Below are 23,450 nucleotides of genomic sequence, written 5' to 3'. Positions count from 1 at the left end.
AATTACTAGGATAAACAGAGCTTTGTAGCTGTTGGATCAGGGTAATATTTGCATGGAGTTCCAGGCCTGCATTATAGTAGCTAGTATTACGGCTTAAATTTCTCCCATGCCAATAGATAATGTTTTTAGCCAGGACTGTAGCATATTATCATTAGATATTTTTGTATTAAAAATATGCTAAATCCCCAAGTCCTTGTCAAATTGTCCATTGCAACCACTTTAAAGTGTGTGATTCAGCTAGGATTTTCTTTAACGTGATTTTTCCTGTACAAGTCCAAGCAAACAATAGATAAAGTCTGAAAGTGGGCGGCCGAGCTCAGAGGGCAAGTCGGAGACATGGCTGATTCACAAAATGGATGGTTCTCATTTTGTCTCTTCTTTCCCCCTAAAATTTAGACACAAGTGGCGGTGAAGTGGGTGGTTTTCCCTGGGGATCCCCTTGGATCCGTGAGGCTGGAAGCCAAGTAGTTCTGAATTAATACTGAGTTTCCTCCTGTCTCAGCATGTTATCGCTCTTCAGTCCACCGTAGGACATGGCTGTATTATTCTCTGGGGAAACTGAGGGTTGGCGTGGTCAAGTGAGTTTGCCAAGGTGACGGCAGCAGCACTGGGCAGAGGACACAGGAGCTTTGCCAGCAAGCCTCTCTCTCTGACCACCAGGCTAGTTCCATATTCAGATGGTCTGGTCCGATTTGTATGTGCAGTGGGAGGGTGGCGGTGATGGGAATCAGTACTAATTCATGGAGACTGGGTGGATGGAGTAAGGGTGCTCTTTGCTGAGGCCACTCATTAGAGCTGCACAGTGGGTGGCAAGAGGGAGTTGAGCAGTTTTACACCAGCTTCTGTGGTGTCCAAGATGAGGACATGTTTTTCTGACCCCACCTACAGGGTGACTGGAATGAAGCCCCCTCTGGTATCCTCATTATGTGACCCATCACATGGCTCTTCACATGGAGTTGAATACTTAGCGCTTGGCAGGAGGTATCTGCCTTATTTCTCTTTATGGTTGCATCCAGCTCTGAGTGTGAAGCCTTTACAGGTGTCTTGGCTTTCCACTCTCCCCACTGGTGCTGCTCACAGCTCATCTCCCATGCTGTAATACCTTTTATTGCTCTTCTTGACTTCAACCTATGTCCCTATCCCTTCTCCTCCCTCCATCCCATCATCCAACACCTTTTTGTCCTCTTCCTCCATGGATTTTCCCACTGATGAAGATCCCTCCATCTGATGTTGCCACAAGCTTCAGCCCGTGCCATGATTTGTATGTGCTATGCCTGCCATGAGACACACAGCGCTGAGTGTTTCAGGTCACCACATTAAAGGGACTGAAGTGAAAAGTCTCCTTTGACATCTGGAGTGTCTCCTCCATCTGTGGAGTTGCCCCATGTGGTGTCAGTGGTTCTGCCCGAAGCTGGAGTTGGTGCTTGTTGCCAGAAGGAAATGGAAAGACCTGCTCAGCTCAGACATCTGTGTGTGGCCCTGCTGACTTGCACAGGTTGACGGTGTTGCCAGAAGGACACTCTCTGGGCTGGAAGGGAGCTGTTGCTGCTGCCACCAAAGTGCTGGCTATGGGCAGAGTGATTCCTGCTGAGGGAAAAGCCTGCTTGGAGGTTGCATGCATGCAGTCACTCTAGTGGGTGATCTGCTTCTGTAAATGGCCACATCTCTTGAAGTTGCTGGTTGCTCTGCTGGCTGACAAAGTCTCTGCCGTGGAGACATCTCCTTGTCAGATTTGCTGAGGGTGAAAACATCCTCCTCACCCTTTCAGCAGGGAAATCACTTTCCCAGGGATGTGCTGGGACAGAGTCCATGTGAGGTTCAGTGCAGCCAGGCTCTCAGTGGTCAGATGGGTCCACAGGAGTGGTACCTTCCGCACATAAGCCTCATGATGCTTTTCTGTGGCGGTTATGGTACAGGAATCATAGGTGAGAGGGATGGGGTCAGTTCTGGCTCCCTCCCTCATTTCCTCTGTGACCCTGGGGAGGTGGCTGGCAGACTGGGCTCAGCAGTGGAGAGGCACTTGTCTAACCTGGACAGTAACCACCTCACCCTTCATCCTCACTGCTGTCCCTTTGTCTTCCTGCAGGAGCTCCAGGAGATGAACAGCTGAGATGCTCCCGGAGGTCCTTCCCTGCAGTCCATAATCTGGCTTTCCTGACCCTAGTTCTGCTCAAGTCTCAGGTAGGGATACTAGTGATTCCTTCTTCAGAGCAAACGCTGCTCCAGTCACTGGAGCAGCCTCAGTGCTCCCTCACTTGCACCAGGCAAGAACGTAACAGAATATAAGGAGTTGCAGGCAGCCTAATCAGAGACGGTGCAGCCGAGCCTGAGCCTCTTCTTGTGCTCCCTGTGCTTTTTCTGGGCTCTGGTACTGAACGCATGGTTTGTCACCTGTCTCTTCACCAGCACTGCTTGTATGTCCTCCACTCCTTCCTCTTCCTCCTTGTCATTGCACCACATCCTTCCCTCATGGTTTTTCAGCTCTGTGGTGCATGAGCCAGTCTCGGAGGGCCTGGCTGGTGGCTGTGGAGGAGGCAGGGCTGGCAGGTGGCTCAGGCTATCTGCTGCAGGGTTGTTTGAAGGAACAGCTGATCCCCACGTCCTGGGCAGGAGTGGTGTTCGCATTGGGACCTGGAAAAGGAGACCACACCTGAAGGCTTCCTCCCAGTGCCACTCTGAGGGGTCCCATGCAAACTGGTTAGGGTGTCACCTTTGTGGTCCCACCAGCTCAGGAAGGCCCTGCACCATCTTCTCCTAGGTCCTATTCTTCTCTGAGGCATCCTGAATGGCTCCCAACAAAGGTAATGCTGTTGGGATGCCCTGTCATTGACGGCTGCCTTGCGACACCTCATCAGGGCTCAGGGAAGGGGCAAGGTTTCTTTTCAAGCAGGATGGGCATGGGATTCATCCCAGCATTTTCTGCCTTCCTCTACAGCATGGGACATGGTTTGGTTCCTAGGATCATCTCCCAAAGCCCCCGCTATGGCAAAGCCCTAGTCCACTGGTTTTGTATCTCCTGCTCTCCAGCTGAGGCACCTTAGCATCGTGAGGCCCCCCATCTCTCCTGGAGCTTTAAGCGTGCTGTGAGTGTGGCAGGGAGTGCACTGGGGACAGGACCACTCTGTGATCTTCTGGATGAAGTGTTTTCTGGACTAACTGGCTCACATCTGGATTTGGCTTGTGAGGTCACTTCCCATCCTGTATCTCCCTTCCAGGCAATGCAGCTGAGCTCCTCATCTCTCTGCGGCCTTTCTGCGGCTCTGTGATGGAGAACTGAACTCCCCCTCAAAAGAAAAAACCTGCAGATCTGCATTAGGAGACTAAATCTCAGTGCTGCCCCCTTTTCGGGGGTTGGAGCATGTTCCTCTGAGTTCTCTTGATCATCATTGAGCAGGAAAACTTACATCAGACCCAGGTGACTGATATACTTATGGTTCACCAACCGTACTGAAAAACCCAGAGAAAATGACGTGAGCTCAGCCACCTCTCTAGCTTATCCTCCCCTGTGTGACAGTTGTCTTGCTATTATTTTCTTGATATGAAAAAGCAAATTTGACCCAAATCTTTTTTTCTTTTAAATCCTTAAAAAATTGTAAGGTTGTAGGGAAATGCTGTAACACCAAACTAAATTGAAGGGTTTCAATTTTTGTTTTCAATTTTTATTTTCTGTATATGCTTACATGCTCCAAAGTCAAAGCAGTTCGTGTGACCTTTTTTTTTTTTACACTTTGGGGATTTTTTTTAAATGCAGCTCTTCAGTGGTTTCAGCACAAATGCATCACAGATCTAAGTAAGATTTAGCTGACCTATAATTGCAATTTTTGGCCAATGAACAATTTTTCCAAAAAATTTCACACGGTTCTGGGAAAGAGCCTCATAGAGGTGGAGAGGGAGTTCCCTGCAGTACCTTCCCACCTCCCTCCAGCACCCAATCCAGAGCTGGATGGTTTGAGGCCAGCTTGGAGAAACATCCATGCACTGCTCTATAGAAAGCAGGACCTGCTGACTGTAGCATCCTCCACAGCAAGCCTCAGTCCCGCTTGCAGAGGTCTCTGTCCACTCAGTGCATGGCCACTTCATGTTGGCTGGTGTTGGACACATACAGGAGAGGATGGCACCTTCTCCAGATTACCTGCAGCCTCTCCCTGTTGCATGTCCTGAAGTTTCCCCACCGCACGTCCTGGCAGATAGATCTTGCAGACTTGGATGAGATCTGCACTCAGCATGGCACGAGGCACCGCTTCCACTGCAGAGCTTACCTTAGGTGGGGCTGTGCTCCTGCAAGGCTCTGCATATTTGCTCCTCAAAAGGGCACTGGGTACCCAGACAGTGGAAGTGGATGGAGGCAGACTGGGACCCTGGTATTTCAGACACTTTCTAGGCACAAAAGCAAGCAGGCTATGGACACAGCCTGCCCAAGCAGGACACAGGCATGGAGGGGAACAGAGGTGGTTTGTGGCCAGAAGGGGGTACACAATGCAGGGGGATTCTGCTAAATTAAAAATACATATTTCTCTTTGCTAGTACAACAGAAGCTAGGGGAGCAGGCAAGAGGAAAGTGAGAAAGCTTTTTTTTAATTAGATTATGAGGCCCCAAAGGCTTCAGACTCATAAAAAAAATGAAATTATTTTTGTAATGGAGGATGGGGTTTCTGCCAAGTGCTGCTTTAATGAGTATTTAGGTTTTATCACGTAAGTTAGCAACACCAGGCAAGGGCATTTATTTGAGCCACCCCTCACCAGAGTCTTGAGCTTGTCGAAGCAGGAGCTGGTTGCCTGCAGCTGGGATTGTTAACCTGCCTTTCAAGGAAAGGGCATCCTTTGTCCTTTTGAGGCTGTTTATCCAGGTCTCTTGGTGTTCTCTCACCATTAAAGCTCTCTTTCTTCCCCAGGTCCCAGGAGGCAGCTTTCTCCATTGCACAGGTGGGGAAACTGAGGCAGCAGATAATCATAGGGTTGTTTTTCCTCCCAGAAGTAGACAGAATTAATTTGCTGCAGCAGCTGGGGCATCCTTTGATGGCTCCTTCCTAGGGGCTGGTGGAATGGGTGTGTGGCACTGCTGTTCCATGGCCTCATTGTGGCTTGAGGGTGGCCTTTTCCAGGCAGCCATGCAGAGGGACAGCCTGGGCTGGCTCTGTGCTGCCCAGAGCCTGGCCTAGCTCTGCTGGCTGTCTTCACCCCAGGCAGCCACTGCCAGGCAGCAAGCTAGTCACAGACATTGCAGTAGAAACACAGTGTCCCTGGCCCACATCTGGCCTGATTCCCTGAACTGGGTTGGGGTGTTGGCTGCTGGGTTGAGAGACCCTCAGCCATCCCTGTGCCTGGACTTTGGTGGTCTGAGCTGGGCTGTGCTGAGCTGAACTGGGCTGGGCTGCGCTATGCTGGGCTGTGCAGTGCTGTGCTGTGCTGAGCTGGGCTGGTCTATGCTGGGCTGTGCCGTGCTGGGCTGTGCTGAGCTGGGCTGCGCTGGGCTGAGCTGAGCTGGGCTGAGTTGGGCTGGGGTGGGGTGGGTTGAGGGTCCCAAGCCTGAAGGCTCAACTCTGCTGGTCTGCGATGTCCTTTGCTCTCCAGCCCTGCCTGCTTAGCACAGCTGTTAGCCCCTGCTGAGGTGTGTGCTGGTGGAGCTGGGGACAGTGGGGCTCATGTCACCTGCAGAAGAGCCATTGCTATTGAGAGACTCTTTCTGCAGCCCCCCCATGTCATGGTGACCTGCCACTCTGCCTCTTCCCACTCTGAGAAATGAAGCTTCCTCTCTCCCAAACCTGCTGCCCCTACTCGTCTCCTCATTAAACCCACAGGCTCATCAGCCTCCCTGCGTCCCCCAGCCGAGGAGCCTGGCAGGAGCTGGGGCACTTGGCCACTCTCATCTGGGACATCTTGAGCCCAGCAGGGGACCAGAGGCAGACTAACAACCCCAGGTGAAGTACAGGAGACTTGGATGTGCAGCATGAAAGCAAAATCACAGCATGACAGCAACACCTAAAAGGCAGCTGTGTTACTATTACTGCCTTCAGACCAAGAGAAAAGGAAAGTGGCCACAAAATTATAGCAGCTCCTGGTAGATATAGGGAATGATCCTGTAGCAGAAACCTGTGCTTTAGTGACCTAGATGTTTTTTGTAAGCACAAGCAGAGTGGTAGGGAATCCACTGCTCTCCAGATAACAGCAAATTGTAAGGAGTGCACCTCGATGACACTGTCGCTTTAATTTTGCATGCTATAAAAATCAGAGATTCCCAGTCTCAGACATACAACATGCAGCTTTCACAGTTGTCTCAGGCTGCATGCTCCCACAGCAAGCCTAACTGTCACTCCTCTCATGCTACTATGTCATTGGGTCATCCAATGAACCAGGCTGAATGGCATTCATCTCCTGAACGTTTACATCGTTACAACACACTTATTTCTGGCATGCCCCTCTGGCCTCTCTGTGCTTCAGTGAAGATTCAGTCCAGGAATTCATCAGTTCCCAGAATTGTTGTCTGATGCCTAAATGTAATGATGTCTAAGGAGAAAAGCCCTGAGAAGTCTGTACTTCAAAAAAGCCTGCTAAAAGGCAAAATGACCTACTGCAGTCTGGTGTAGCAACTCTCCTGTAGCCTTGTCACAAGATCTAGTGCAGGGTGTCTTGCACGTTGGGAGATTAGGAAAGCCTCTGGATCCAAGAGCAGGTATAGTTAAAACAGTGCACTGTCCTGGTGCAATTATGTCAATCTAGTGGTGCTTTTTGCTGTTATAATTCCCTTGTGGAGAAGAAACGATGCTGTCTCTATAAAGCACTTTTACGTTAGTGTAGGAGCATGCCTGTTAGAGCTATCCTCCTTCATCAGGAAAATCACACTACTATTGGCACGGTTATCCAGCACATCCGTTAAGGGCAGATCAAGCCTCTGCACGGGAGCTGCAAAATGGCTACATCAAGTTTTCAGTAGTATTTTCTGGGAAACATGCGCATTTTTCAAAGCAACTCAGCTTCAACATTTCATGCCGCTCAAGGCATCCATACTTTGGGAAATCAGTTTTAGAATCATACAATCATTTAGGTTGGAAAAGACCTTTAAGATCATCGAGTTCAACCGTTTTGGTCATGTTGGGAAGTGATATTCCTGGGGGCTGTCGCTCCCAGGGTCCTCACGACAGCAGCCATTCCAAAATGGAGAAACTTACTCAGAAAATCCAACCAGTTCTTTCTGAAGCACCTGTTTTCTGAAAATGAAAGCACAGCAATGAGAACTGGATCTACTTTGAACTGGCTGTGGGAAGAAAAAAGACGACTTGCAGGTTTCAGGAAGGTGTGTTCCTTACTCATTATCTGTGCTGTAAAAGCAGAAGCATGTCTGTGGAGAGCTGCATACAGAGAAAGTGTTTGCAGCCTAAACGTACTCAGCACTACTGGGTAGGAGGCTTTCTTTCTAAAAGTAGGTGTCTGCAACATAAGCATCAGCACCTAGGATTGCTGTCCCAGGCTGTGGAGGTCTGGCCAGTGAACACCAGAGTGCAATTTTCTCATTGTAACACAGATTTCCAATACAGATCAGATGCAGCCCTTCTGCTGACTGAAGAAGGCCTGGGGGCTGAGCTTAGCTGGAGATGTCTACATTTGGGTGAGATGAATCCCACTCAGAGTGCTTTACCATGTGTTCAAGCAAGTTCTGGTATGGTCAAGTTCTGACTAGCATCTCCTGTTGCCATGTTAAAGATAATGATAACTTACCACATCCTAACAAAGCAATGAAATCCTGCTTTTTTTTAGTGGCTCCATCCCAGTCTGTAAGTTCTGGAAACAAATATGCAATTATCTTTTCAGTCATTTCGTTGACTCTCTGCACCCTGCAGACTGCAGTCTGGGAGACTGAGCTAGACAGGCAGCACATTACTACAGGGGTATGATGGACCAACCAAAAATGTAGGTGGGCCCTAGATCTTTCTTTCTGAGTGCAAGATCCTAGGACAAAGGAAGGAAGGCGGTCATGCCACCTGCAGAATGTACACCTTTGCCAGCTAACAGTATGAGCCTGACTCCAACATGGAAGAATGATGAACTGTCAGTTCATCACCCCTCCTTGGTGCTCTACAGCCAACAGACACTTTTCAGAAGTTCAGTGATCATCTGTTTTCCTTTGGAAAAGGAGGATTTACTTAACCCACACTTCCTTTGCAGGAATCTTTCCTGCAGTTTTGAAAGGGAATTTTTGGTCTAAACCAAAGAGAAAATGGTGGGCTGCAGAACTAGTGAGCTTATAGGTAGAGCATTCACTAGGAAAAAGTCTGATGTTCACTCCTGATCTGAGAGGAGATGATTTTCCTAGAGCACTGTCCTGTCAGTTCCCCTGTCGTGGCTTGCTGTCTCTGGTTTGCCTCCCAAATGTCTTGATTTGGTCCTGATGACGTATTAAAGTCCTTTCATATTAGATCTTCTTTTGTCAGGCTGTTCCTTGCAAGTCCTCTGAGCAAAAAGCTTTATGCCCAAGCAGAGCTGCTAACTTCAGTGGAAATGCCATGTTTCGTGCCCTGACACCCTGTAATGTTAGGCAGTGAACCTCCATCCCTGTTGCCTGTTAGCAAATCTTGGCTGAGTCTGTGTTTTCCATCCAAATAAGTGCATCTCAGTCTGATTGGGGTGGGAGGAGTGAGGGAAGCTGTTCTTCCTTTCCTTCACAGGGATGAAAATAGAAAATCTGCACTGGTGTGAGAGTTACCCAACTGTTTTCCTCACAGATGGGCTTGGTTGTCTCACCTTAGGTCCAAAGTGGACACTAGTTGATCCCATTTTAGACTTTGCTTGATGAAGTCCATTGGAGGGCTTAGTCCTATCTGGACAATCTCCTGTCCTCCTCCAGCAGTCTTTTCTAGACTGGATGCCTTCTGGGCCTGAACATCTTCAGCAGTCAAGATATGTGCTACCTAGTCATGGATGCCTTGGTACCAATGCTCTTGGTTTGGAGGCCAGCTGGAAATGCAGGTCGGCCAGGTTGACATGGTGGCACTCAGTGGCATCCAAGAGTCTTGAACCAGTTGTTTGTCTACATGGGAGCCTCAAGGACATGGGGACCAAAGTGGTGTGCTGCTGTGGCCTGGAAAGGGCAGAGCAGTGTTGGCAAGAGGAAAACATGCCTGATTGGTAGAGCAGGGATAGCCCTTTAAAGGCCAGGGCTGAGTCTCTGCTGGGCAAAACAAGAACTGTTCCTCTCTGCCAAGGAAGCCTAGTTCCCCTCCTCATAAAGAAGAGGCTGAAGGTTATTCCTTTTTCTTTGGAGATGGTCCAGGATGGAAAGGCAGACCTTTTGAGATGTCTGCAAATGTATATAATGACATTCCCAATGCTTGTTGTTCTCTTCCTCGAAGGAAGATCCTCTCCCTGGTTCTCCAGCTTCCAGAGTGTCTGTCCCATTCACACTAATGCCATCAGGTTGTTCTTGGTGTTTCCCTATGGATGAAGGACTTGCCAGTCTGCAAGGTCTACACCTTGCCCTTCACAGATGAGCGCTCTGTGGAGAGAAGGGAGATTTCACACTCTCACCAACAAGTGAGGAGTTATCTGGTATTGCAGGGTGCTGCATATCAACTTTGTGCACCAGCAACTGGGTTCAAAACAGCTGTCTCTGATGTTAGTACCCACAAAAGTCTGATTTCTCTCTTCCAGCTTTCCCAACAGGTTTGGGAGATGCTCAGGAAGACCTTGTTCCCTGCAGTGCTCTCCAGATCGCATTGAGCTCCCAAGGAGCTCAAAGACAGCGCCCAGCCATCTCTGCACATTTCTGTGCATCTGGACTCCTGGTGCTGCTGGACTCCATGTCCCTTGGGCTGGAGTCTGTTTGTCTTCAAACAGCTTGTCTACCATCCTCTTTGGACAGAGCATCTCTGTAAAGATCTAGTGTGTTACTAGTCCTCTATCAGGAAAGGATTTCTTCTGTATCCCCAAATGAGAGTTTTATTGATGTGTTGGAGTGTGAAGGGAAGTTTACCTCCCTCTCAAAACTCCAGTTCATTCTCCAATACTGGTCTCCCGCTGGATGTTTCTCCTAGTGGGCAAGCAGGATGGGCTTGCCTGCTGCCTCCTGAAATCTTGCTAAGGTCTTGCAGCGAGGCATTGCATAGGTTTAGTGTAGACAGCATGGCAGGAATTTCCTTTTCTGGGGTCAGAGTCAGCTGCCAGCCCTGTTTTATCATTTTGGATACTGGGAGGATGTGGGGAGGGAGGATCACAGCAAAGGGAAGAAAAAAGGGGGGAAGAAGGCTGTTTCCATTTATGGGTTATGAGAAGCAGTTGTGGACTTTTATAGAAGGTAACCCTGGCTGTGGGGAAAGCTGGGTTTTAATGAATTCAATTACAATGCTGCACGGAACTGAGTAGAAAGGCCCCATAAACAGTCCATTTTTATAATACAACCTACAGACAACCAGGACAGAAGCCCACTTTACAGCCACCTGAACTACAAAGCTTCGCCTCAAAAGAAAGTAAGCAACAGAGCAAATAGACAGAGGTGAGGATGGAGCCAGCTGTGAGTTGAGCTAAGAAACACTGCTGTTCACAGCCAAAGAGGGATAAGGTTTGTCTGGAAGTACCCTTTGAAAACTCCTATCTTGAACAGCATGGACTGATTACGAGCTGTTTGTTCTGCACTAACACAGGGTTTGAGGCACTGGGACCCATCTGCTGCCCAGGTAGGCACCCTGCTCTCAAGCTCTTCTCTGAGCTGCGGGAGCTGCCTGAAGATGGGGTGCCAGGGCACAGAAAGCCTCTGCCCCTTTTCCCCTGCCTTTGCTCCCACACCAGGGGAGGGGCGGTATGGATCCTTGCACATGTGGGAGTCTTTTGGTGTCCCTGTGACCTACCTTTACAGCTGCAGGCTTTACATCTGCTGCCACAGGCTCGTGGCCTTGAGATCCTGCAGCAAACAACCACCTTGGCCAGATCCACTTAGTGGGGAGCATCGTCCTGAGGAGGTAGGAATGACAGCCTTACGGGAGCTGCCCTTCTCTTCCTTCCCCCAGGGTGCAGTAAAAATTTGCCCTCGTTTGCTCTTCCCTCACTGGAGGCTCTTGCTTCTCTCTGAGCCATAGGAGGATTCCTGTGAAACACAGCAGTTTTCTGCATGTGGAGCCCACGGGGAGCCCTGCAAGGTCTCCAAGGTGGTCAAGGCTTGCTCCTGCAGGAGCAGGGATCTAACAGTCAGACAGATCCTGTTACGTGCTCTATCACTGATAAGATCTGCAATGCTACAGGCTTGGGGAGGAGTGGCTAGAGAGCTGCCTGGCAGAAAAGGACCTGGGGGTGTTGGTTGACAGTCGGCTGAACATGAGCCAGCAGTGTGCTCAGGTAGCCAAGAGGGCCAATGGCATCCTGGCTTGTATCAGAAATAGTGTGACCAGCAGGACCAGGGAGGTGATAGTGCCCCTGTACTCGGCACTGGTGAGGCTGCACCTCGAGTACTGTGTTCAGTTTTGAGCCCCTCACTACAAGAAGGACATTGAGGTGCTGGAGCATGTCGAAACAAGAGCAACGAAGTTGGTGAAGGGTCTAGAGCACATGTCTTATGAGGAGTGGGTGAGGGAGCTGGGGTTGTTTAGTCTGGAGAAGAGGAGGCTGAGGGGAGACTTTATTGCTCTCTACAACTGCCTGAAAGGAGGCTGTAGCGAGGTGGGGGTCGGTCTCTTCTCCCTAGTAACAAGCGATAGGACGAGAGGAAACGGCCTCAAGCTGCGCCAGGGGAAGTTTAGGTTGGATATTAGGAAAAAACTTCTTCACCGAAAGGGTAGTCAGGCACTGGAACAGGCTGCCCAGGGAAGTGGTTGAGTCTCCATCCCAGGAGGTATTTAAAAGACGGGTAGACGTGGTGCTTGAGGACATGGGTTAGTGGTGGACTTGGCAGTGCTTGGTTAATGGTTGGACTCGATGATCTTAAGGGTCTTTTCCAACCTTAATGATTCTATGATTGTATCTTTGTCCTCCCATAGTCAAAACTGGAAGCCATGGATGGGGTTTTAAAGGTGCTTATTCCAGGAAGATTACAGACCCAACATGCTGCCTAGAATAGAGGGACGTTTGGGTCCATTTTCATCAGTCTCCTGGACCTTCCCTCTCAAGCTCATGCTTCTCTTGGGAAACACATAAGCTCACCGTCCCCATGCTTTGGCCCATTTTTTTGTAGAAGCTTAAGCAACTCCTCCCACCTCACCAAGTGATGGTGCAGTCCAGGCTTTCACGTCCATAAGCCTGAGACCGTGACTCTGTTTCCCTTGTGAAAAGAATAGGCAGGTTTGCATGATGCATGCATAGCAGTAGAGGAAGGCTCAGTGCACAAAAAGTGCTGTGTATCCAAAGTGTCAGTACAAGGAAAGAAATAAATGAAAAATACTATATATATTGTTTTATTTTCCCGCTTTGAGTAACTGCAAAAGAGTGCAAACAGGAAAGCTGTTAAGAATTTTAAGACTCAGTTTTACTGTTTTCTATAAGTGAAAAACTGCCATTGTTTCCCCAAGATGAAGTTTTGCAGGAGTCGTTTGGATTTGAATGTGTACTAATTGCTCTGGGGACTCTAATAAAAATTCAAAATAAGGAGCTGTAGGATTTGGCTTCAAGAAAAGCCATGTTCCATGCACAGTGATTTCTGATTACCCAAAGGCTCTTTTTTTAGCATGTAGCTGGTTTATTTTAGGCTGTGGGATATGTTTTATCCACAGCCTCTTTTCTACATTGGAACTGAAGGATATAGGACCTGCAATTTAAACTGTCAGTGATAGATGGAAACTACGGGGACAGTATATTGTGCATGAGCAATGACCGTCAGTATCCCAGTACCCCTCTATAGTACCCCCCCTATAGTACCCCTCTATAAAGCATAATGCTAGCAGCAGTGAGTGCTCATATTTCCTTGTTGAGCCATGTTTTCTTTCAGCCCAGGTGAGTGCTGCCATGCAGTGGCACCCAGCCAGGACAACTGGCACCCTCGCTCTGGCACAGGCAGATTGGCCCTGGTGACTCTGACAGGTGGATCCCTGAAGCCTGGTTTGGGGCTCCCACAGCACTGCACTGCCCCTTGTCCACCCCAAATCCCTCCCAGACAGCAAGGCTTGGGGATATGGGTTGGAGCGGAGAGTACACAGACCTGACCCCCATGGTGGGTGTCCAGTCCCTCTCTGTCTGGAGTGCATCTCTCACTCCTTCCAGCCCTCCCCTCCCCAGGCACAGAGAAGTGCTCTTCTACCAGGTTTCCAGAAGCAAGAGAACTTATAAGGTTGAATGATTTGCCTTGTCTCAGAAAGGCTGTTGCAAAGCAGGGAACTGAAGGATGGGATGGGTTTCTCAAGTCACAAGCTTGAGACCCTAGTCTTCAGCAGAGATGTTGCAGGTGAGCTAGAGCTCAGTGTCATCAGGAAGGGAGTCATGTACAGAACAGAGGGCATCAGTTTGGTGCTGTATAAATATTTGGTGTGCCCACATCTTGAGTTCACTTCGCAATACTGCTTTCCCCATCTCCAGACTGTAATAGAGTGCTAGAAGTAATAGAATTAGAGAAAATCCAGAAAAAGGTAGTCAAAATGCTCAGGGGGGTGGAGAAGCTGCCTTATGAGAACAGGCTAAGAAGGCAGGGACTGCAATCTGGAGAGGAGAGGCTGAGAGGTGATATGATTGAGGTCTTCAAAATCATATAAAAACAAGCCTCCCGCCCATGGGAGAAATAAATGAGGATTTTCACGATGAGAATGGTAAAAGGTTTTTATTTTCAGCCATGTTGAAAGGGCAGAGGTCAAAGCAGAGACATGAGGGAGCAGACGTACTTCAAAAGGAAGAACCATGGCTATGATGTCTCCATCTCTCTACGGGTTTGCCTCCTCAAAGAAACCTCGCTGTGCCCATGCACACAGCCTCCACCCAGGGTAATATATTGCACCTGCATTTTGTAAATTCATTGGTGAGTTGGGTCATAAAAGCACATCCATTCCTGTTCACCAACCACATTATGGATGGGATCAACAGCGTGTAGATCAAATAGCTGTACAGTGCATTTTGTTCCTGCTCAAAGGATGTGGAAACTCAGAGCACGTGGTTTATCACAGCAGAGGCTGTTACTGTAGGTGCGTTAGTCCAAGAAGCTCAAGGGTTCTCTCTAACTAGAGTGACCAAGGGAATTTTTAAACTCATAAAACCCAATCCAGATGCCCAGAAAACAGATTCGGCTCATTAGTGTTTCCCTCTCTAAGAAAAGCAGAAGACAATCGTAGCAGGCTGGCTGTAAGGCAGATGGGGACGAGGCCCAGCTGTAGCTGTGTATGTTGGTGGTGGCTGCGTGTCTGCATGGCACGGTTTGCATCAAGGAAAAGGGCCAAGCAGGAAACATCTGCCTGTTGCGTCTTTCTGAGTTCTGCTGAAGAACTCTTCCCGCCATGACACCTAAAATTGCTTTTCACTCTTTCAAAAAGAGGGTGGAAGGTGTCTTTCAGAAACCAACATCTTGAGAAATTTGTGTCTGCTTTGCAATGGCCTGGAAAAGGGTCTTGGGGCACAGAGAGCTCTGCAGAGGTCTGCAATTTCATGGTGGTCAGCCAATGAGGTGTGAGGGGGTGCCTCCTGCCCTGACAATGAAAATAACTTAGAAGGAGCAGGATTAAGAGTTCCTGACCTGGTTGTCTGAATGTGTGGGACTGGGGGCCACTCAGAGGATGAAGATCCTGAGATGCTCCTCATTGGATATGTCTATGCTGTATTCACATTGCGCTGAGCGATTCCTGTCCTGTGGGGTTTTCTCAGGTTGAAGAAGCTGTTCCCCAGCCTCTGCCTGCAGCACCATGAGGCAGAACTGGGCCTAGTCTGGAGTAACGCCAGGCATTGGTATGGGCTGAGGACTGACAGCCGCAATAGCTGCTCTGCTGAAATCACCATGTCAGTAGTGTACAATGCAGGTAAAGTGCGTACAGGGCTGTGTTAGCAAGGGTGCAGCCAGCAGCTTATGGCAAGAGAGTCTTCTCCTCGATCCAGGGCTTATGAGACCACATCTGGACATCACGTCTGGTATTGGATTTCCAAGTACAAGAAATTTACAAACTGAAGATGGTCATGGGATTACATGTGCCTCCAGGTGCCAATGTGGGCCAAGTGTCTGGTGGCACCTGAGTGGCAGCACAGACATCTTCTGTCTTTCCCTTCATGACAGCCTTCACCTGCACGCACCAGGAGAAAATGTGGGCCAAGCTGCTGCTGTGTCCACCAGCCTGCTTTGAGCATGCTCACAGGAACTGACTCATCCCTGTTAGCACCAAGACCCCTTCCTGGCACTGCCACCACCTTAGGTCTTAGTGGAGCGTGGTAATGTTCTGGGTGAGGCCTTCTACAATTTTGCTGAAAGGCCCAGAAGGATCAGTCCTGCTCTGCTCTGCATCTTCCAAACTTACAGGCTTCACAACAAGCAGGTGCGAGGTCCCAGCACTCTCCTTTCCCTGGGGTCTGCACCTGAGCATATCTCAGAGCAAGGCAGCCTGCCTTGCTATCCCTTCCCCTTCCTGACAGCCCCTCTCTCTTTCTGATCTTGACTCTGAGGTTGTCAGATGAGTGCAGGATCTGCTCACTTTCTCCTCCACCTCCAGCACCATGGGAGCCACATTAGAAGGTGCCTTTCTCCTCCATGTCATCCCTGTGTCTCCTGCTCACCCCCTGGACATCCTTGCAGTGCCAGGGTGAGGACAGAGCCCTCACGAAGGAGCTGCTGCCCCGTCTCCGCCAAGCCCGAGGGAACAGGATGCGGAGCAGCGAGGCAAAGCAAGGCTGCAGCACAAAGCAGCCCAGCTCAGCATGAGCTTGAGGAAAAGCTCATGCTTGACTAAGGAGCAGGATTCTTCTCCAAGCCTTCCTGTGTCGCAGCAGCCAAGTGGTTACACAAAACTGAAGTGGGAGCCTTTCCAGTTCCTAACGCAGGGAAGAAAATTAAAAATAAATCATTTCCCACCAGCCATTCAGCTTCAACAAAAGCTGGGAGACTTCCAGAGCCAGTCCCTGAAAGAACTGCTGTGTGGTTTCCAACCTCTCACACAATCAGGGCAAACTTTGCTGCATCTCTGCCCAGCCTCTTCAGGACTAGTGCTTTCCTGCAGTGCATGCCAGCCCAGCTTTGCTGACCCCACTGCAAATTCAGCCATCACCCCAAAGCAGGTGACAGGGCATTTCTGGTCTCCTTCCCCCCCTAAGCAGCCCTGCCCCGTTTTCTCGTCATCCAGGGGCCGTGCAGGACCCAGGGGGCAGAGTGGGCTGGAGCAGGGGAGTTGGTGGCTGTCCTGCATCACTATCCTGTGGCACTGGACACATGACACATGGTGGGCTTGTGTTGCCAGGATTCTGATAAGTGAAGCTAATAACAGTTGGCTTGCTTGGATTTGGCCTGCAAGAAAGGGCAGCATCAGAGGGCCACAGGGGATGGGATCCTAAGTCCGTTCTGCCTCTCTCCCATCTTATGGTGGAAGCACCAAGCCCCTGCACTGAGGAGGAGATGGAAAGGCTATGGTTAGCACTGGATCCTGGATGCCTTGGCTTCCCTTAGCCTTTCCTCCAGCAGTAATAGCCTCTTTCCAGCATGAATCCATGTTCTGCTTATGTGGGCCTTACAGAGCTGGTCTGGTTCAAATCATGGAACTGGAGCTTAACAACTCTCTACAACTCAGCAGGGCCACAGTAGCCATCGGTGTGAACACTCCTGGCCAGGACATATGCCAGGTCATTCCCTTTTCTTGCCAGACCCTTTTTTTGTATGCTAACCCATGTTACATTTGCTGGAGGCTGGGAGCAGTGGATGTGCATGGGATGCCCACCCTATCCACAGGACCTAGGGAAGCAGCAGTCACTTGAGAGGATGCCTGAGCCTGCAGAAAGGGCAGGACTTATGGTCGTATGAAAATCCACTGGTGGGAACCCAGGTGTCACCTTCCAGCCCTTACCTGTGCCGGAGAGCGCTTTGAAAAGCAGAAACAAAAAGAAATAAGCAGGGACATGGGGAATATCAGCCTGCAGTCCAACTCAGCCTTCTGTCTGCCATGCTGTACTGCTTTGGGGCAATGGAAAGGAGCCCCAGAGGGGGACCTCTGAATATCAGCCCCACTTCTTCCCCAGCTTCTTCAGTGTGTCCTCTCCCAACTGCCTGGTTGAAGCTGTCACTGCTTTGGGCCGGAGGCTGAGCTGCACTTTAGTGCTTTCTCAGAGCTAAAAGAAGGGTGTTAAGAGTCCATCTTTGGACTCTGTCCAGCATTGGTAATCTTCCAGCTATTTGCTGGAGGCAGATGTGGACAGTTGCAACCAGCTGCTCCACCCTTGGTTGTCTTCTTTTGAGTCCAAGTTGTGGCATCACAGCCTGTCTCCTCTTCCCTTTGCCCATGTACCTACCTCACACAGCTGGGGAAGGCAACAGTTCACAGATGAACCCTACCATATATGGCTGTCTCATGGGGTTGTAGAGTGGGAGAGACCCTCTGCAGCTAATGTGGGATACGCTGGCCAGGCTGCATGGTTGAGTGTGGCAGGAGTCAGTTGCATGACTTCAGTACAAGGCATCACCATGAGCAGCTGGGAACAGAGCCATGGCCCATTACAACCCAACCTCTCAGTTCCTCTGGAGCTTCTGGGGAGCCTCACCCACCTATAACCTGGATGTGCTTCAAGTGACTGTCACTGCAAGCATAAATCAAGCTGCTAGTGACTTGTTGGGTAATTTGTCGTGGGTTGATATATGCTCTATTTACCTGCATTCAGGTGCACATGACAGCCTCCATCCGTGTGTGCAATGGAGTATGGGATCCAACAGGAGACATACAAATCTCAGAGGGGTCAGGAGGCTGCAAGAGGCCTAGATCTCTCCTCCTGGCTCTGCTCAGACCAGTACACTGGAAGCTGGGAGCTGATGGTCTTCTTGGCTCAGCAACAGTCTGTGCATGCATCCTCCCAGGGCTTCCCCAGTGCCTCTTCTCCAGTGGGAACCCAGGCCAAAGAAGAGCATGCCTAAGAGTTTAACTATTGACTGCTCAGCCCATCTTCCAGACCATAAATGTCCCAGTTAGACTTCACAGAGGGTAAAACAGAGTAGGCATAATGCAGCAGTTTACACGTAATAACAGAAATGTTAATTTTTTTAATATTAATAATATAAGTTGGTTAAAGTTAGGAGGGATGGATGGGACATCACAATTACTAAGGTTTGCCAACATTCCTTACTCAGGCCCGTCTCCTAACTGCATTTAGCTTCCTGTTTTCTGGTTGCATATAGCTGTGCCAAGCTTTAGCTATTTGACTGGAATTTAGCTTGGGTGGTGTCTGGTTCCTACTGGAGTTTTTGGATGAATGGCAGGGAGGTGGTGAATTTCAGCCCAAACCTTTTGGCTGGTTTTAAAAAATTGGACTCAAAAAAGCCACGTTATTCATCTCACATTAAGAAAAAGGCCAGCAAAGCTTTGCTGGAAAGGTTCCTCCAACGATTTGATCATTGGCTCTGTTGCATGTCTGCATTATGCCTTCACTATGGGAAAGTAAAAATTTGGATGATGTTAGGTTTTCAGTATTACTCGAGATTACAGTGTGGTCATGCTCAGGAGAGTCTTGGTAGTTTTGCAGGTAAATTCCATGAAGATGTTGCATTGGTTTGGCCCTGCTGTCGGTGCATGGGAAGACCAAGTGCCTGGGGCTGATTTTCTGTCCTGGATTTGGTGGGAAAGAGATTTGCAGGTCTTTCCTCTCTTCATTTGGGATGACAGAAGAACAAGCAAGAGGAAACTGAGGACTGTCCCAGGGTCTTGTCTTGACCTCACTTGGGAGGGCTCAGCTCCTGTTGGTTGGATGCTGGGCCAGAGGAGGCTGATGTGCTGGTGTCCCAGGAAGTCTAGTCTGGCCTTTCTCTTGTCAGGGAAAGGCAGGCTGGCTGAGAGAGAGGTTGAAGGCCTGCAGGAGCAAGCCCTCTTGGGGCCCTCTCTTGAGGGTATGAGCAGATCCCTCCACAGGGACTTGACACAGGTATCTGCTGCCAATGGGCTCTTTCCAGCCATTGGAAAGCAGGTGGCACATCTAGGGCCTGATCCACCCAGCCTGAGGTAGACCTCTACCAGCACACAGGCAATGGTGCCCTGTCTGTCTGTCTCCATCAACTCTATAGTAAACCTGACCTGCTAGCTCAGGCAGTTTTCTGTAGATGACACACAAAATATGGTGACCAGACATGCTCCTTCAGCCTGGAGTCACCTCATGGAGAGGCATCACTGTCCCCTTGCCAGTCTGCATTTTACAATACACTCTGCAAGGAAATGTCGCTACATCAATGATTTTGATAGTTCAGATTTGTTTACAGTTGCAACACAGGTGTATCCCTCTATGGATCTAGTGGATGAAACTGGACATTCAGTGGGCTCATTGCCAAGTTATTCCTGAAACCTGCAACCACATAGTCCCTTTGCTCTGCTTTAATTGGTCAGGGGGGACTTCATAAAGAAAGAAGTCAGAAGCCCTTTCTAAGGATTACTGCTGCACTTGGCGGTTGCACTGCCATGGCTGAAACCCAGGGAGGACCAGAGTGTGCAAAGGGAAGACCACTTTTGCAGTGCTCTGCAAAGAACGGGCCATGGGGTGGGTGTGGGAAATAGCCTGAAACGGAGCAGCGGCAGGGTGGCAGGAGATCAGCGGGGTTCTTCTCTCTGACGTAGGTCTCACTTTCTCTGATCCCTTTTTACAGGCAGGGATCGTGCGTTTGTCAGAAGCACCTGACTGTGCCTAGTGCGATAGGTGCGGGGATGCTGCGTGCTCTGTGACAGCGGGGGATGCACACGGATGTACGTGGAGAACAGGTAAAACTGCCAGCATTGCCTCGAGGAGGGACCTGCCCCATCTCACATCTCACGTGCAGCCCTTGAGGAGCATTTCTCCCCAAACCCATCCCATGTGAGGCTATGAACTACCTGGCCCACCACATCTCCCAGCTGTGGGGAGCAGGACACGGACAGAGGGTCACATCCTGGGTCCAAGATTGCCTGGGCTGTGGGACTGGAGCAAAGTCAGGCTGGGATTGGGGTTCCCCTCGGGATCTGTCCTGCTCAGCCAGCAGCTCAGCATGTACCCGTGTGGATCTGTCCGTACCCAGACCATAGGGGGTGTTTAGGGTTGAATCCCACCTCTCCCTTGCTCCTTGACCAGGTGCAGAGGAATCAGCAGCAGGGGGGAGGCTGCTGACATCTCCATGACCTCCACAAGGTGAGGGGTTGTAAGAGCAGAGGCAGCTGCAGCCCAGTACCTCTTTTACCAAGAACTAGTAGAGTCCTGCACTAGACAAGCAATTAATGATTTTACTGCTAATGTGAGCTGCAGCTCAGCAAGTCAGAGGACCAAGAGCCCATTGCTGACATCTGAGCACCCTCACAGCTTCTCAGAGGTGATGTATAATCCCTGGTTTACAGAGAGGGAAGCTGAGGCATGGAGTTTAAATGGTCTACTTGAGATGTGAGGTAGGAACAGAATTAGGGGAAGAACCCAGAGGTCCCATCTGCCTGCTGTAATTGATAAGCCATACTTCCTGTGCAGGTGAAGACAAATATTGTTTTAAAACAAAATCAGCTGTTATCATGCCTCAGCCTGAGCCCGACGCTTCCAGAAGAGAGAATTTCTGGTAGCACCATGGTGACTTGACTGCAGCTGCAGTGGTTACAATGGAGAAGAGCTTGCACGGCACTGTGGGGCTACAGCCCATGGCTCAGGACGGTGCTTGCAAGACTGGCACACTTTGCATTGATAGGCATGTTCACCAATAAAGGGCCTTTTTATCAAAAAGCCACTTGTCTCATTTGATGCAACACAGCATCCTTCCCTTGCCCTACAGAGAGAGCATCTCAGGGTATATTCAATAAGGACACTTTTGCCAGAGTCTTAGCTGGCAACTTATGACACCCTTCAGCAGTGCTTGTGTGTCAGGAAAAGAAAAGTGTTACTCTAGCAGGCAAGAAGCTCTGCAGAAATGCAAAGTCAGCAGGGAGAATCACACAGGTTGGCACATCACAACTGCTTAGAAGTGTTTAAAAAAAATTCACACCTATCTCCTATTTTCCCTATTTCTTCTATTTCTGGCAGGCAGGGAGTACTTGGGAGTAGCACTCTGGTAGCCAGCCTGGGAAAAGCAGCCATGCCACGTTCCTGTCCCCAGCCCTGGGCAGCTGCCTGCCACAGCTGAGGCACCAAGAGCCCGCATGGTATGGGTCCCCTGTACTTCAGGTTGGGACTGTCTGTGGGTTATGAGAGGAGCAGGAGAAGGTGGGTGCCTGGGCCCCTAATGGCTCAGGGCCGCAACAGCAGATTTTCCTCTCCAGACCTCACTGTGCTGGGTAACGAGAGCTAGTCTTTGCAAAAGCAGCAAACCCCAGTATGGTCCTTCCTGGCTTTTATATTGAGGGGTTTAGAGGGTGGGGGGCATTTTCCTGTTCTCCGTTTCAAACTGCTGCTCTTCTGAGTTGCTATTGACAAGTCTGCGCCTTTCTGTCAGCCCTTATGGGCGCTCATGACATCGTTTCTTTTCCATTGTAGGTAGTACTGAGCTTGAGCTGAGTGCGGGGAGGGAGCCGGTAAACGCTGGGAAAACAAGCGGAATATGAGTGAGAACAGCCACTTTCCATGGTCTGCTGCAGACCGCCAAGAGCTGCATTCCTCGGGCTCACAGCCGGCTGTGCTGGCCTGCAGCGATGGGGACGAACAGCTCAGCCAGCCTCCAGAGCCTGCCAGCAGGAGAGCCAGCCCCCAGGACAATGCTCAACCCTCCCGAGGAGTGGAGGGGGAGCGCGGGGGCCAGGGGGACAAACATCTGGAAGCAACAGCAGAGCTGGATGAGAGACAGGGTGAGCAGGGACCGGGGACAGATGCCGCCAGCAAGAGCGGCCGTAAGGACAGGCCGGTGCTGGCGAACGGTGTGGATGCAGAGCTGGCCGCGGGGCGGGAACAGATGCCGCTGCAGCAGCGGGACGGCAGTGTGCCCAGCCAAAGCAGCACGGATTCGGGGGAGAGGGGGTCCCCCACCCAGGAGATACCTAGCAAGGCCCTCAGCAAGGAGAGGTGTCAAGGCATCCTGGACTCTTCAGAAGCTCTAAGTGCCGACAAGACAGAGGAGCAGCTTGGGTGAGTGTGAAGCTGTTTTAACCTCAGCTCAGTGCTGGTTTGTGTGTGTTGTTTCTCAAGCCTCCTTGGTTTGAGTTACTCTGCTCTGTATGTAACTCATCACTTTAAAAAGCTGCAGCTGCTCTCATGGCTGACTGTGGCTTTTCACTCTCTTTCTCTCTGGGCTTCTCACACTGGTTTTCCCTGTTACAAATGCGGAAAAGCTGTGATTAGAGCCAGTGTCTGCCCAGAGTCACTAAAGTGAAGGAGAAGCTTTAGGGATCTCAAGAGTGCTGGGTGCTGGTTGTGCTCACTTTGGGGGTGTCCCGCTTACTTGCAAGTTGGAGATTCAGCTGCAGTACTTATGGCAGAGTTACTTGAGATGATAACTTAGGACAATCACGACAGACAGGAGACGATGAGGAGTGGGGTTTGTCCAGGAGCTTGGTATGCCCTGGAAGTCCCTGGCAGCATGGCTTGCTCTGGCAGTCCCTGGGCTAGCAGGTTACAGCTTTTCATCCAAAGGACCATGCCATTAGTAAGAGAGGGTAAGGCACTGAGCTTTGCTCCCTGCTGCACCTGTGGCAGGTGTTACCAGTGCCTGGGTGGCACAGGCATAGCAGTGAGAGATAAGAGACACAAGTGTCATCCTGTTCTCAAGTGCCTGAGACAAACCAGCACGTGTGCAATGCCCCCCCATCTCTGTGTCCTCTGTACTGTCAGCCTGTTTTCACAGGAGAACTCTCCAGGCTGGGGGACATTCACACTGGTGCAGTGTCCACAGCTGATTTTATGCCTCTGCAAGTGCCTAGACTCCCTGGGGTTCTGCACGTTGGGGGCTGAAGGGAAATGACTGGTCACTGGGATGAGGTGGGGTGCTTCTTGTGCCATCCCTGTGGGAGGAGTACAGATGCTTCCCTCTGCCACCAGAAATCATCTAGGGGTCTGTATTGTAGCCAGCTGGGGTTTATGGCTGCTGTGAATCTTATGGCCCTGCCTATGTATCTACCTTGGCACGGGAGAGTTGCTGCAAACAGAAGGGGGCTGGAGAAGAGCAGCAGAAGTTGTCACAGAGGAGCATGGCCTTCTTAAGAGGAGAAGGTGTGAAAGGGTGGCCAAGAGGGGCCTGTGAATCACCTCCTAGTTTTAGTCCAGTGCAGGCTTCAGGCTGAGCTGTTTGTTCAGAGCGCTGTCTGGAGCGTAGGCAGGAGTGTCAGCAGAGCTGGGAAGCCACACAACATGTGGGCTGATGACAGGCGTCCCTAATTCATTGCGTCTCTAGTGTTGAACAGGCTCCCCTATAAAAAGCTGGTGGTTTGATTTTACCCAAGGCCCCCAACAAGAAGGAGCAG

The 23,450-nt window shown here is 50.2% G+C and overlaps 1 protein-coding gene across 9 annotated transcripts in view; it reads left to right on the top strand.

Annotated features, from left to right (window-relative positions):
- Positions 1-23,450, top strand: part of PSD2 (pleckstrin and Sec7 domain containing 2) — a 92,157-nt gene that overhangs the window by 19,843 nt on the left and 48,864 nt on the right. For 4 of the 9 annotated variants that reach the window (XM_087759989.1, XM_087759990.1, XM_087759997.1 and 1 more), the window contains exons 2-4: positions 2,087-2,181; positions 19,700-19,811; positions 21,535-22,119. In XM_087759989.1, the coding sequence (XP_087616115.1) occupies positions 21,599-22,119 (521 nt within the window). In that variant the 5' untranslated portion in view covers positions 2,087-2,181; positions 19,700-19,811; positions 21,535-21,598. Of the gene's footprint in view, positions 1-2,086; positions 2,182-3,325; positions 3,416-13,858; positions 13,884-19,699; positions 19,812-21,101; positions 21,204-21,534; positions 22,120-23,450 lie in introns of those variants that run through there. The other 5 variants (XM_087759991.1, XM_087759992.1, XM_087759995.1 and 2 more) reach the window with 4 other exon arrangements.

Source organism: Nipponia nippon, unplaced genomic scaffold (genome assembly GCF_047370975.1).
Source record: "Nipponia nippon isolate SJK-2023a ecotype South Korea unplaced genomic scaffold, ASM4737097v1 scaffold_21, whole genome shotgun sequence".
Taxonomy (NCBI): Eukaryota; Metazoa; Chordata; class Aves; order Pelecaniformes; family Threskiornithidae; genus Nipponia; species Nipponia nippon.
The sequence above is the reverse complement of the archived record's forward strand: the minus strand, read 5'-3'. Positions and strand labels throughout refer to the sequence as shown.